This window comes from Marmota marmota, unplaced genomic scaffold, assembly GCF_001458135.2.
Source record: "Marmota marmota marmota unplaced genomic scaffold, marMar, whole genome shotgun sequence".
In the NCBI taxonomy this organism is placed as follows: domain Eukaryota; kingdom Metazoa; phylum Chordata; class Mammalia; order Rodentia; family Sciuridae; genus Marmota; species Marmota marmota.
The window spans coordinates 28,694,094-28,708,605 of NW_026000174.1; the positions used below are offsets into that span (position 1 = coordinate 28,694,094).

The 14,512-nt window shown below is 33.7% G+C and overlaps 1 protein-coding gene across 11 annotated transcripts in view; it reads right to left on the reverse strand.

The window, feature by feature from the left end:
- Positions 1–14,512, reverse strand: part of LOC107158126 (SRY-box transcription factor 6) — a 290,105-nt gene that overhangs the window by 111,923 nt on the left and 163,670 nt on the right. For 8 of the 11 annotated variants that reach the window (XM_048788408.1, XM_048788410.1, XM_048788405.1 and 5 more), the window contains 2 exons: positions 6,430–6,509; positions 4,836–4,958 (listed from right to left, as the gene is read on the reverse strand). In XM_048788408.1, the coding sequence (XP_048644365.1) occupies positions 4,836–4,958; positions 6,430–6,509 (203 nt within the window). The remainder of the gene's footprint in view (positions 1–4,835; positions 4,959–6,429; positions 6,510–14,512) is intronic. The other 3 variants (XM_048788414.1, XM_048788413.1, XM_048788415.1) reach the window with 1 other exon arrangement.

Genomic DNA, 14,512 nt, shown 5'->3' on the forward strand with positions numbered 1-14,512 from the left:
AGGTAATAAGATTAAAAAAGAAGGCATTTTGAAAATGTGCCAGGCAATATAGTAGGAAAGCACTAGTGGAAACTCCAGTGCAAGGTTCTGAATCCACAAGTGGAACTGATTCACTTAGCTCACAGCTCATTTAATCCTAGGTGTAATGATTCTCTCAAGTTCTACCACACTTCTAAAAGTAAAGAAAAGAGTCAGAGGGGGTGAATGCAGGCTGATTAAGGAAAAAAGCAAGCTTCCCCTCAAAGTACAGCCCCACGGTTGGTATCCTCAAAACAAGCTTTGAATCAGTGCATTCCTCCTTCTCCATTGGGTAGCCAGTAATAGGTTACTCTAATCAACTCTTTATTCAACCCTCTTCTCTATTAGAAATCACAACCTCCCAAACCTCCTAGTAAAGCTAACTCCCATTCCTCCACAGCACTAGGCAAGTTTACAATTGCAATTGAGAAGACATGGTACAAGCCAGAGCAGAGCATCTAAATACAATATCATAAAAATTTAGGCTGGAACTGAAATAGAAATAGAGCATTCCCTATGCTGATGGGCACTTCTTCATTTTCTATTTATAGCATAAAAATTGACAATACAATTTAAATAAAATATGTGCTTGTATTTGCTTTTGCAAAAACTTGAATTGTTCTCCATCTCTGCAAACTTGGTAAGAGTTTGTTTCATTTAAGAATAACATAAATTATGGTTCATAGGTTTTCTTAAGGTTCTAGTTATACTCCTCTCAATCTCCCCTAAACCATAGAGAAGGTCCATCAAATAAAAGTGAAAATATACTTATATTGATATTTTTGAATTTCCATATACAATTCCTTCATTTGGGCAACTACCTGTACTATCATTATAAGAACTAGTATGTTAAAATATGTTCCAACTAAAGCTTGGTGGGCTTTGAATGCTCAATAAAAATCATTCTCTGGAGCTAATGAAGACAGAAACTCTGCCTGTAACAATATTAAGTTTGTTTTCTCTGGTGATTCAGAGAAGTGAGCAATCTGTCAGTAATACACTGAGTGAAATTACTTGTCTTGGAGGAATAACTGCTGACAGTCACTTTATCTCAGAGCTGACCCAAACATCTCCCTGCTGACAAACAAATTACTATGTCTAACTTTGAAAAGGTAACTAGCTTGTTTTAATTTTGATTGGTCTTTCAGAATCTCCTATACAAATACTCAGACCCATCCTTCATTGTATTTTTTAAAAGGGAAACAAAAAGTGTTTTGGAGGGATAGATTCAACTTAATAAGTAAGGGAAAAAAACTACAGGAAAAAAAAATCTTATCATTTGGAGCTAAGAAAAAGACCTGCTGTGCTTCTTTCCAAGGCTGTTATATGGATGAGTCTGGTAAGTGTGTCGACCCAACATTAAGACTGGCAGTGCCGCCAGTGACTGGCTGGGTGAGTGAACACGTTACCCAGACAGTATTGTAGAAATTAATTTTCTTCAATAAAGTGATTTTTAAGGCTCATATATTTCACAATCTAAACATATGTCACTGTTTCATAAACAAAATAAATGGATTAAAATAATACATTACCAATATGCTGACATGTGGAGATATTTTAATTAGAAATTCTTAAGCTGTGTGATATTTAACTGCTGTATTTGCTAAAGAGAAGCATGCATCATTTAATAGGAAGGCATGAGACAGGTGTATCACTGCATATGGCACCAGATTGTGTTTGATATAAGCTACGAGACAACATTACTCCAATTAAAAATAAAACAAAACAAAATTAAGGAACTATCATATTGAAAGTAGCCACATAATCAATACACTTAAACTACCTTTTTATTAAAAAAAAAGTCATTCGGAGCTTGTTTCCTGATAATTTTTTTTTCATAACCAATCTAACATCACAGCTATTTAAAGGCCATATTTACATGACTGCCTCATTATACTGGTCCCGGTTTCTTAACATTCTTTTTGACTTACTTAAGGACCAATGCTAACATAGCTGAGGAAAGCAAATGGCAACTGGTCCTGAAATTTATACGGGTGAGACAATTGGAATAAGTAGCAATATAATATATTGTTTACTGTAGCAAGTGCCCTCTGTTCTCTAAAGGTCAAAAGCATTGTAACCTTAGAGTTACAGTTTCTGATTGTTCCCAGGGTTAAATACATTATCAAAATTAATGGTTCAAGCCCCTCAACCTTCAGATATATGAGTATTCACGACTCCATCTGCTGAACTGTTCAACTAAAAATAGCATTCTTTGGCCTTCTCTCCCCTCATATTGTGCCCCTGAGGCAGAAAAAACCATGCCTTAGATCAGCACAATTGTGTAAAAAATGGTCCTTCCTGTTTCTTCGTGATTTAAAGAAAGACAGACTGGAGTATGTTAATGAAAGAAGGGTCTTTACATTTTTATATTTTTCTACCTGATACAAAATTTCAGGCTTCTAGGGTATAACTGTACATGCTCAGATTTATCCAGGCTCATTAATATTAGAAATGACAACCCTTAAAGGACAAATTAACTGTAACATTAGACAGAGAAGACCAATTCTGAGCTAAGCAATATGTTTTTTTTCCTGAAGAATCTCTTTGTATAAGTAAAACCAGTCAACATAATTGTAATACTTCCTTATTATCAAGTTTATCATGATCATTATTGTTGACAGAGCTGACATTGTATCTTGTCAAAGGAGGGGAGAAAACCTTAGCTAGCAAAGAAAGAAGAGTTTTGTTGTTGTTTTTGTTTTGTTTTGTTTTGTTTTGTTTTTTAAGAGAGAGAGAGAGAATGAATTTTTTTTTTTTTGTAGATGGACACAACACAATGCCTTTATTTTTATGTGGTGCTGAGAATCGAACCCAGGTCCCACGTGCAGTAGGCAAGCGCTTTACCACTGAGCCACAATCCCAGCCAAAAAGAATAGCAATAAAGCAACATATTATAAAATTTCCTACTACCTTTGCTCTTTGTCTAGCAGCATAGATATAGGCATCTACTGTGTAGATGTACTATTAAACATGCCACACTCTATCAGGAAGCTGGGGAAACCTGACTTTCAAACAAGGTCAATCTTTTCCTACTAATGTACCATACAAATAAACAGATCAAAGGTTTCCTGACATGCAGGAAAAAGGTGCAGAAAATGGAGGCAAGAGAACAGAGCAAAAATAAACAAAAACCCAGGAAACTCTCAACCCAGCCAAATATAAACTGCAAAGTTAAGAAGGCTCTTGCATTCATGGGCTCCCTATTTAGCGTAATGAAAGTAACAAGACATGTGGCATCTGGTGTACTCATACATTGGCATTGCTATGGTACTGTGCAGCCTGGCACTCACATGTATAACATCATGATTTCCAGAAACCCAACAGAAGCCAGATTTGACACATCAGGGGTCAGTGATAGCAGGGGTGGGGGGAAAAACCAATAAAGCGAAAAAATTAGGGAAAAGAAGAGATTAGGTAGTTTTGAGTTTGAGCCAAGGCCACCTGCTTTCACAATCTTCAGAGCACTTAAAAGCTCCTCACACTGACTGTCCTGATTGGATAAGGTTGCAAACTGTCATCACACAGAAGAGCTAGTGCCTAATATCCAGTTATCTTCCTTTATCTCTTCTAGTTATAGTAGATTCTCAAAATGCTCTGAAATATGGCACCCTTTCTACAGCCAGGAGAAAGCCTTAGAAAAGGAATGTCTTCTGGCTGAGCAGAAGACAGCAGATACTCTGTCAGTACATGTCTAGTCATGTCTGAGTGGAAACCCCTATCTCCCTCTCATATCAAAGTGAAAGGGAAAAGGGAGGCAGGCAACAAGCTCTGGGACTCTTCCTTAGGCGACTTCTAAGGTGCCCTTTGATCTTGTTCTCTTCCTTCTAAGGAGTGATCACTCCTTATGATTTTCCAAAAAGATAGATACAAAGCAACAGAAAAGAAAATGTCAAAGGATTATTTTCTTTTGGGGAGTGGGGGTTAAGTTTCCCATCCTAGGTTGGAAGGTAAAATTTGGTATTAAATCGCACCCAGAAAATGAAAGTGTACTTCAAGTCTAGGGTAACCTGTTTCCATTTTTTTTTTTTTTGGTAGTCAACAGATGGCTGGCAACCTTCCAACATCTGGTAGTCCTAAAGAAGAACTCCAATGATACAGGAGAGGAATTTAGTATGAAATTAGAGCAAGGAAGACTAGATCTCTATAGCAGAAAAGGACTTAGCCCACAAAAACAACAGAAGCTTTACCAGAAGGTTAAATATGAAAGAACATTGTATAAGTTTATGGGGCAAAACACTACCAGACAGGCCCAGATACCCAACTTCATCTTGAAAAAAATTTGTTAAAAAACCTAAATCAGGAAAAGCTAGAAATCCTGGACAAGAATTCTAACTCAATGAATATAATGAATATTTTATAGTCTGGTTAAATCACTTGACCTCTCTGAACCGCAGCTATTTCATCTATACAAGCAGAATTATATTTTATCAGGTTGACAGGGTTATTAAGTGATCAAATGGAATTTAAAAAATGTTTAAGTATTTCTTAAACACTGTATAACACCATACTAAAGAAAAAGTAAAAAAGTGAGGGGAGAAAAAGGATGATTTTGAAGACACTCATAATGTGAAGAATTTGCCTGAATATACATAGCAATAAACAACCTAATTCAAGAGCATTGGTTTGGGTTTTGCCTTTTTCTCTGAAAGAAAATCAACAAGAGAAAAGCCTCTTTAGAAATGAAGAAAAGTGAAAGACTAGGGTTTAGTGTTTACCACTAAAACTCTGAGGGTTTGCCACTTTTTAAAAAGCCTAGAATATGACTAAACAATCCAGTCCCCCACCCAATGAAGCACCAAGGGAAGCATTCATACCTCAATCTGTTTGTGGTTGTAAGAGTGGCCACCACCATGTTCAAAGGTGTCCAAATTCCTGCCAAAACGGTCACTTAGGCCCTTTAGCCTTGGGTTAATTTGTGGGTGGGAGACATGACCCTTCTGTTTAGTAGCATATTCAGAAAAAAAACAAAACAAAACAAAAGACAAAACATACTGTCAGAACTCATGAAACAACACATATTTCTAAATCTAGGGTATTGACGATCAAAGAATGAAAAGTAGAAGGTTTAAGACCCAGCCTCTCTGTGGTTTACAGGAACTTGGTTATATGATCAAACTGTAGTACTTGTTTTTTATTCCTGCCTCTAAATCAAGAAGATACTCCATAGCACAGGTCTAAGAAAAGGAAAAATAGATTAGAATTACCACTAGAGAGGATTCTTTTTAGATTTTTACCAGCTGCTATAGGTTCTAGTATTAGTGTAGAAGATGAATTTGCAAAAAAGGTGGGGTTACTGTTCTGTTAGGCAAAATGTCTGGTTCTGCTAGGCAGCCCATAATGGGGAATACCTTTATGCTTCCTGGATGAGGCTTATGAAAAAACTTTTCAAGTATTGAAAAAATTATTTCTTTGCAGGCCCAATTGACAATAGTCAAAGTAATTTTTTTCTTCCTTTTCTTGTGGTATGATAGCAGCACAGATTTTATCTTCAAGCTATATAGGGATTAGCAACATAAAAATAAAAATGCCTGGTCAGATGGTGTTCCCTAGAACTAAATAAGAATCACGGTAAGTTTTATAAATAAAAACTGTCCTTAAGGAACTTTCAACTGTATGGAAACTTAAGTTACTGTCATTTTTCTAAATATTCAAATACCAAATATTGACTTTTATTTTAATGATCTTATTATTTTTATTAATTAAAATATTCATCCATATTCAAGTCAATTTCCCATTCAAATAATAGAACTAAAACAGTATAAAGGATACCTAGTCCTATTCCAGATTCTACTCTTTACCATAAATAAGATAACGTACAAATAAATGTTCTCTTAGCTTCTAAGATACACTTTCTCCCCAAGTTTGGCTTTACATATAAAGAACACTAATGGAGAACTTGATCAGACACCATGCCTAGACTTTTTGACCCTCAAAAGATAAGGATATATATATTTGCAAGCAATGTGTTTACATTTTACCAAATAATTATCAATTTGGGAATAACAACTCCTTATTCTATGAGCCACAAGAATTAAAATATCCAACACTATTCTGTTTTGATGCTTCTGTGTAAAAGTAATATAGATATAATAAAGACACAGATGAAAAGTCAATAAGGAAAAAAACCCTAACATATCCAATAAGTACTAGCCATAAAATTATAAAACTATGAACTCATATGACAGAGAATACATAGTACTAAGTCATAACATCATTTTTCCTTTAAAAATAGTGAAACTGGTGATTTTCTTTTATTTGCAGTATGATAAGTACATAAGGTGTTAATTCTTCTGAGCTATGCTTAAAAAATTATTTAACATTCAGGCCATTATTTAGCATACAGCTGGTTAGCAGTTTTCCACTAACATACTGGCTCATATCCCACTTTTTTTTTTTCCTTGCACTTACCTGGAGCTGTAAAGGGCTGAGTCCAGAAGCAGCAGCAGCTGCCATTGTTGATGGAATGAACTGTACGGGGTAGTTATCACCTGTCGGAAAGAACAATGCATACAGGTTTAGACAATGCATAGGGAATAGCAGCAGACAAGTACAAACATGGTCCTTGGATTGCCTGAGCTCTACAACATCGCTCTAAGCCCAAACATCTGCAGAAACAAAAGGCTTAGTTGGGCACAGACTTGCAGTGCTGCCTTGGAACTTTTTGTTAACAGATAGCTGGTAGGCAAACTGGCAAAACATGAATGTGATGTTAAAAAAATTTAATGTGCAATTCAAGCATGTTCTCTCCATTACAAATCTTGTAATACATCATTTTTTTTAAGAGTAAAAAAAATATCTTAAAGCCAGGCTGACACTTAGTACACTGTGAAACCACTGAAGCTTTTCTATTAGAACAACAAAAAGTTTTGGCTTGGTAGGCAACACAGAGAATTAGAGTCCAAAAACCACTATCAGTTATTGACTGGCCATAATTCTCAACTTTATTTTATAAAAAAATAAAGAAAATATTTTTAAAATATAACCTCTTGAATATTTTACATATATATAAATATTTTAAATATATATATATGTTGTGTGTGTGTGTGTGTGTGTGTGTGTGTGTTTGGTTTAATCTCTAGTACTGTACTAGTGGAAACAAGTACAAAAATCATGCATATAAAGCACTGATTAAACACTCTTTGATAATGATTTTATTAAATAACCACCATTTTACATGGGATATCTACACTAAAAGCCTGGTAGAGATTGAGCATGTTTTAGCTAAGATCAATGTCACATCTCAATGTGTTTGTAACTCCAGCCATTCTAAATAGAGGACCTAAGTACTTTTTGTGACCTAAGAACTGAGGATGTGGCCAATAATCCAAAAGCCAAGAAGGAGTGATGAAGAACATACTGTGACAATGGTAACTGAACTAAAAATTAATATTTGTGGATAAATTACACAATTCCAATGATTAAATGTAGTGTCACTTTGGCTTCACTACTTATTTAAAGTCAGTGTTATGTACTATCTCTAGGCTATATTTTAATAGGCTGTTCCTCCACACATTTTTGACATTTATAATTATGCTATTTTGCATGAACTTTTCTACACCGAAAGCTGAATGTAATAATGAAGAGACATTATATAAAGAATCACAGTAACAAAGGTAGTCAACTGAAAGCAATAAAACCTTTTTTTTTTTTTTTCTACATGGACACTAATACCTGGAGCCTTCCCAGTGTCCCTGGTTTCTTGGAACTCATCCCCTTGCCACATGAAGTGCTACTCAGCTGGCCCAATGTAAATGTTAAGTCGCTTTCACTTTTAACAAATTGTTAGCTTCTAATCTACACAGTCTCTTTGCATCATATCCATAATACCTCATCAGACCATTGAGCACAGTGTGTGCCTGTACACAGTCCAGTAACAATTGGCTTCTGATTGCATATGGAGTGCCGCTACAATGCATTCACTAACACTACATTGTGCTGATCTCCTATGGAGTAATGTTCAAAATATCTGATCTTGTTTTTCCCCTTCCATGAGGTTGATTTTAGTTTGCAGTACTATATGAGCTTTTTAAAAAAGATAACTAGGCCAAATTATTTTTTATAGTAAATGACTGTCACTTTATGCTTAAATAATTCTACTGATCTTCTTGATATTTAAACTAAACTATCTGAAGAAAAAAAAATCCTAATCTAAGTCAAATAGTATTTCCTTGGTTGATATCATACCAAGTTAAAAAAAATCACAAAACGATGCTGAATTAATGATGTTTCAAAAATAGGGGGAAAAAACTCACCATTCCAACCATCAACATGGACTGCCTTCCAGAACATTTTAGAGCTGTTCTTTCTTTAAATATCATGCATTATTCATAATAACTCTAAACCACAACCCCCCTCCCTGTAAAGTTTAATACCAGTTGCTTTATTTGTACTAAAACATTTTTCATGTCAAACATATTTAAAAAAATCAAACTCTAAAAGAATTCCCCGGGGCACTCCTTTTTTCATAGCTGTCATGCTTCTATGCTATGAAATAGCTGATTTTTTTAATATAGTTTTTGGCTTGCCGGTTAATTTATTACTATCTCTACCACACCCTGTAGTACTCTCCAGCTCACCTGCTAGCTACAAACAGCTTTCTTCCCACTGTTGACAAGCATATTTTAAAAACATTTTTAACCTTTCTGCGGGTTTGAATCTGCCTATCTGAATAGATCTTTAGAAAGCTATTCCTCTGGCACATATCATTGTATCAATAATAAAAGTAAAAATGATCACATTAGAGCAGCAGAGTATGTCACAGAAGATGATTAGAAGAGAGGGAAAAAAGGAAAAGGCAGGAGAGGGAGATGAGGGTTGAAAATGGGAGAGAAAAATCTCAGAGGGGGAGTGACTTAGGGTAATGCAAGTTTAGTTTTTTTTGTTATTTGTTTTGTTTTGTTTTTAATAATGAAGTTTCATGCGCTTCCTCCTACCACCTCCAATTTTCTCTGTGTAAGAGTTGATTGAAAAAAGTTCTCAGTGGTTGACTTGGCAAAGAATCAGTCAACATGTTGCAGCAATTTTTTTTTTCAAATTTGTCTCTGGATTTGAAATGCTTGCGTGAGGACCTATTCTTTTAAAATTTGCACAAAGAAAGATGAAGCCTGTTGGAACAGGTTGACTTTAGGCGCTATGGTAATCTGGCCCTTGCTACCTCTAGTATAAGAAGACAACCTCCAAATACCATAAATACGAGAAATAATACCCATTCTGTAAATTCAACTTTCCAGGCTTTTAGATATTCCAGTTGACTTTTTATCTGAAGGTTACAGACCAAATACAAAAACAGGATTAAAGGCCTATGGAAAATTTGCTTGACATTAATTTTACTTGTTAGAATAGGCAACATTCTTTTGGAATCAAAGCAGCTCCACAGCAAGAGTCCCTAAATGAGAAGAAGTAAATTCTTAAAATTTTGGAGTACAGAAATGAAGCCAAAAGTTAGTAGGACTTAATGACAGAGGAAAGAAAGCTTGTACGAAGAACCTAGGACCCATTAGACTCAGGGTACCTCCCAGAAGAAAACTCCTAATGTGTGTAATTCAGATATAAATTCTGTTTTTTAAAGAGCAAAAAATCCTATGGGTAAAATTCTGTCCATTCACTTTCATACTTCAGAAAAACAAATGATCAGAGACTTGTAGTATCTTGAGATATTAATTTCAGATAGTAATACATTGCAGAAGTCATTTAGAGATATTGTGAGGAGTATAAGAGAAAACAAAAGAAGACAAGATAAAACAAAACAAGAGCACAGAACAAAGAGACAGGACTCATGAATTCCTCAGTAACTGCACTTAAATGGGAATCCTGCCTCATACCTCATATTCCACCCTCCAAATGTGCTATCTATCTCTGTCTCACAAATTATTGTGATGGCATCATAGGATGATGACAAGTTGCCCACCTAGCACCCCACTTTTAAGAGCTATTGCCATTCTTGGTACAATGTGAAAATACCTGAATCACAACTACTGATACAAACTTGGATATATCATTTTGCATGGGTCTTGCCTAGAGGGATGTATTCAGTATAGCAAACTATTACAACTCCTTCGTACTCTGAGGTAATATCATAAGTCTGAATATATCTTTGTACAACATAACACTGCAGCAAAACTTCAAAAAACAGAACCTTCAATTTGTTCTGAAGACAAATGGATAAAAAAATTAGAAAGGATTAGGATGTATATTTCTGAGATCACCATGCTCTATTTCTGTGGCTAAATTTGTACTTTTCTATTCATTGGAGAAAATCAATGATGAAAAGATTCTTGATCCCAGGATTTTTTCTAAGTTCATCAGCACTGTTTTGCATACCTTTGAAGAGACTCAGAACCAGGGATCTATCTTAATTCCTTCATTCATTTCATAGCTTCATTCAGACTTTTGAATATCTATGGAATTTGTCACAATGGAAATTAAATAAGTGAATATGAATGAACTGATATAAATTCACCCCCATTATAAGATATCAGCTGAAAAAACAAACAAACAAAAACAACTCAAAGTACATGCCTTAATGAGAGCTCATCAATGATATGGCCTCCATATAGGAAGAGGACACAGAATAATGCCTGATGTTCATAAAACTAAGTCTCTTCTTTCTGGACCTCAACACTCATTTAAAACTGAGGGTGCTAATCAAAGAATTCCAATAATACTTTCACTGCAAGTAGATAGATTTAATTAATCAAATATTCCAATAGTAGTTACATACCTCCACTTTGAAATACTCTGGAAGAGAGGAATGGCTGGCTGTATGTCATTTAGATAAACTTACAGATAAAAATCACATTTTTATAGCAAAAAGTGTCAGATATTCTGAAACCATGTTCCCAAGAGTGTGAAATATCAAATTGAAGAACTTTAGTCTGAATTCTGTCTCCGCTATTTCCTAGATGTTAAGTCCTTGGAAAAGTTAACATTTTTGGATTTTAGTTTCTTTTCTCCTAATGAAATAGAGACAATACCACTTATTACCACATGTATCTTAAAGTTGTTATAAGAGTTAAAAGGGAATACACACACGGGGGATATCTTAACAAATAAAAGGTGCTTAATAAAAGAAGCATTAAATAACAAGTGTAACATCTATATACCAACCAAATTACAATTTAGATGAAATGGAAAAATTTCTTGAAACAAAGTAACTGATTCAAGTTGAAATAGAAAATTTCAAAACCTATAACAAGAGGTTGAATTAGCAATCAAAACCTCCAACAAAGAAAAGCTCTGACCTAGACGGCTTCACCATGAACTCTGCTAAACTTTTAAAGAATTAACATCGATTCTTCTCAAACTCTTATGAAAAATACAAGAGGAGGGAACATTTCCTTATTTGCTCTCTGAGGCCAAAATTACCAAGCAGGAAATATATCACGGAAAAAGAAAAATAAAGACCAACATCTCTTTGAAATAAATGTAAAATCCTCAACAAAATCAAATCCAATCCAATGGTATATTAAAAGTATTATTCATCATAACAAGTAGTATTTATCCCAGGCTTGAGAGAATAGTTCAACATAAGCAAATTGATCTAATATATCACAGTAATAGAAAAAAAGGGAATAAAACCACATGATCATTTCAACTGATGCAGAAAAGGCATTTGACAAAACTTCAATACTCTTTCACGATAAAAACTCTCATAAAACTATGAATAGAAAGAAAATTTCTCAGGATTATCAAGGGTTAAAACTCATGACTAACATCATACCCAATGGTAGAGGACTAAAAACTTTTCCTCTTAGATCAGGAACAAGACGAAAATGCACACTTTCACTGCTGATATTCAATGTTATGCTGGAAGTTCTATCCAGTGCTTAGACAAGAAAGGAAATAAAATGCATCAACATTGGTAAGAAAGTGGTAAGACTGTTACTATTTGCAAGTGATATATAGAAAGTTGCAGAACTATATACAGAAAAAAACGTAATTCCATGAGAAAGATGTTGGAGTTAATAAACAAATTCAGTAAACTTGCAGGGTTTAAGATTAACACACAAAATCAGTTACATTTCAATATACCAGCAATAAACAATCCAAAAGGAAATGAAAAAAGAAATTTCATTTATAATAGTATAGAAAAAATTTTAATGGTATATAGAAGAATTAAATATTTAAGAACAAATCCAACTAAGGAGGTGAAAGTCTTCTTATGATCAAATCTAAAAACATTGCTAAAAGAAATAGAGAAGACACGAAACAACCTAAGTATACACCAACTGATGAATGCATAAAGAAAATGTGGTACATTGATAGAATGCAACATTATTCGTCCATTAAAAAAAATGAAATTCTATCCTTTGTGACAACATGCATGGAACTGAAGGTCATTATGTTAAGCAAAATAAGCCAGACATAGAAAAACAAGTACTACATAATCTCACTCATATCTGGAATCTTAAAAAGTTGATCTTATAGAAGTTGAGTAGAGAATGGTGATTACCAGAGGCTAGGGAAATTAGGGGGAGGAAGACATGGAGAAAGGTTGATCAATAGGCACTAAATTATAATTAGGAGAAATAAGATCTGGTATTTTATTGCACAGGAAAGTGACTAGAGAATGATAATGTACTGCATACTTATAAATTTAGAAGAAATGATTTTAAATGTTTTATCATAAAGAAATTATACATATTTCAAAAGACAGATGTTTGTCCTAACTGAACATTATACATTATATACATGTATCTAAACATAATAAGAATGTAACCCACAAATACCCACAATTTTACATGTTAATTAATTTTTATTTTTTAAAGGAATTAAATAAGATGAAAATAAATGGAAAGAGGCATCTGTGTTCATGGATATGAAGACTTGTTAAAATGTCAATAATACCCAAAGAAATCTATAGATTCAGTGCAATCCCTATCAAAATTACAACATTTTTCACATAGATGGAAAAGTCAGTTCTCTAATATTTCATATGGAATTATAAAGGGCCCCAAGAGCTAAAACTTACTACCAAGCTACAGTTATTAAAACAGTATGGCATAGGCATAATAAAAGATTTATAAAACAACTGAATAGACAGCCCAGAAATAAATTCTCCCATATGCAGTCAATACATTTTTTAAAAGGGTACCAGTACTACTAAATGGGGAAAAATAAGACTTTTCAATAAATTGTGCAGGGAAAACCATATATCCACATGAAAAAGATACATATCCAATTGGTATATTTTATATAGGGTTTTACCTTACATTAAATACAGAAATTAATTCCAATGGGTCAAAGGTTTAAATTAAGGAGATTAAACCATAAAATATTTAGAAGAAAACATAGTGGTAAATTTTCATGGCACTGAATTTGGCAATGATTTCATTAATATGACACTAAGAGCTTAGGCAACAATAAGGAGATAAATTAGATTTCATCAAAATTAAGAACTTTTGTGCAACAGATACTATAAAAAAACTAAAAGATAATCTACATAATGAATAAAATATTTGCAAATAATATATCTGAAGGGTGTTAATATACATTATATATAAAGAATTAAAACTCAATGACAAAAAAAAACTACCCAATTAAAAAATTGGCAAAGTATATAAAAACACACTTTTCCAAAAAAGATATACAAATGGTCAATAAGCAACTAAACAGATGTTCAACATCATAAATCACTGGGAATTGTAAATCAAAACCACAAAGAAATAACATTTCTTTCACACCTCCTAGAAGGACTAAAATGAAATGTATTTTTAAAAAATGGAAAGTAAGTATTGGCATGAATGTTGGGAAATTAGAACACATTTACACTGCTGATGAAATGTACAATGGCATGATTCTTGTGGAAAACAGTTTTACAGTTTCTCAAAAGATTAGAAATAGAACTGCATATGACCTGTCAAGTCTACCCTTAAGTATACATCTAAAAAAACTAAAAGCAGGGACTCAAACAGATATTTGTGTATCAATGATTAAAGAAGTATTATTTGCAATAGTAAGAAGTTAAAAACTACTTAAGTGTGTCCCCTAACCAATGAATGGGTAAACAAGATATGATATACACATACAATAGAATATTATTCAGCCATTAAAAGTAATTAAATATTGATGTATGCTACTATATATGGCTGGACCTTGAAAACCTTATGCTTACAGAAATAATCCAGATACAGAAGGACAAATTTTATATTATTCCATTCATACGAAGATCTAGAATAGGCAAATTCATAAAGAAAGATAGTAAGACCATAGTTACCAGAGGCTAGGGGAAATAGGGATAGCTGTCATTTAATGACTGTGCATTTTGGGGAGGGGGATGTGAAAAAGTCTCAGGTATAGACAGAAGTAACAGTTATACAACATTGCAAATAATGCTGAGTTGCATAATTACAAATAGCCAAAATGATAAGTATTGTGTATATTTCACCACAATAATAATAAAAAGAAGCATTTGACATACTGTAAAATTGTGAGGTTTGTCAAAATGGTCATTGAGCAGAGTGATACTGTTAGATCTAATGTTCAACGTTGG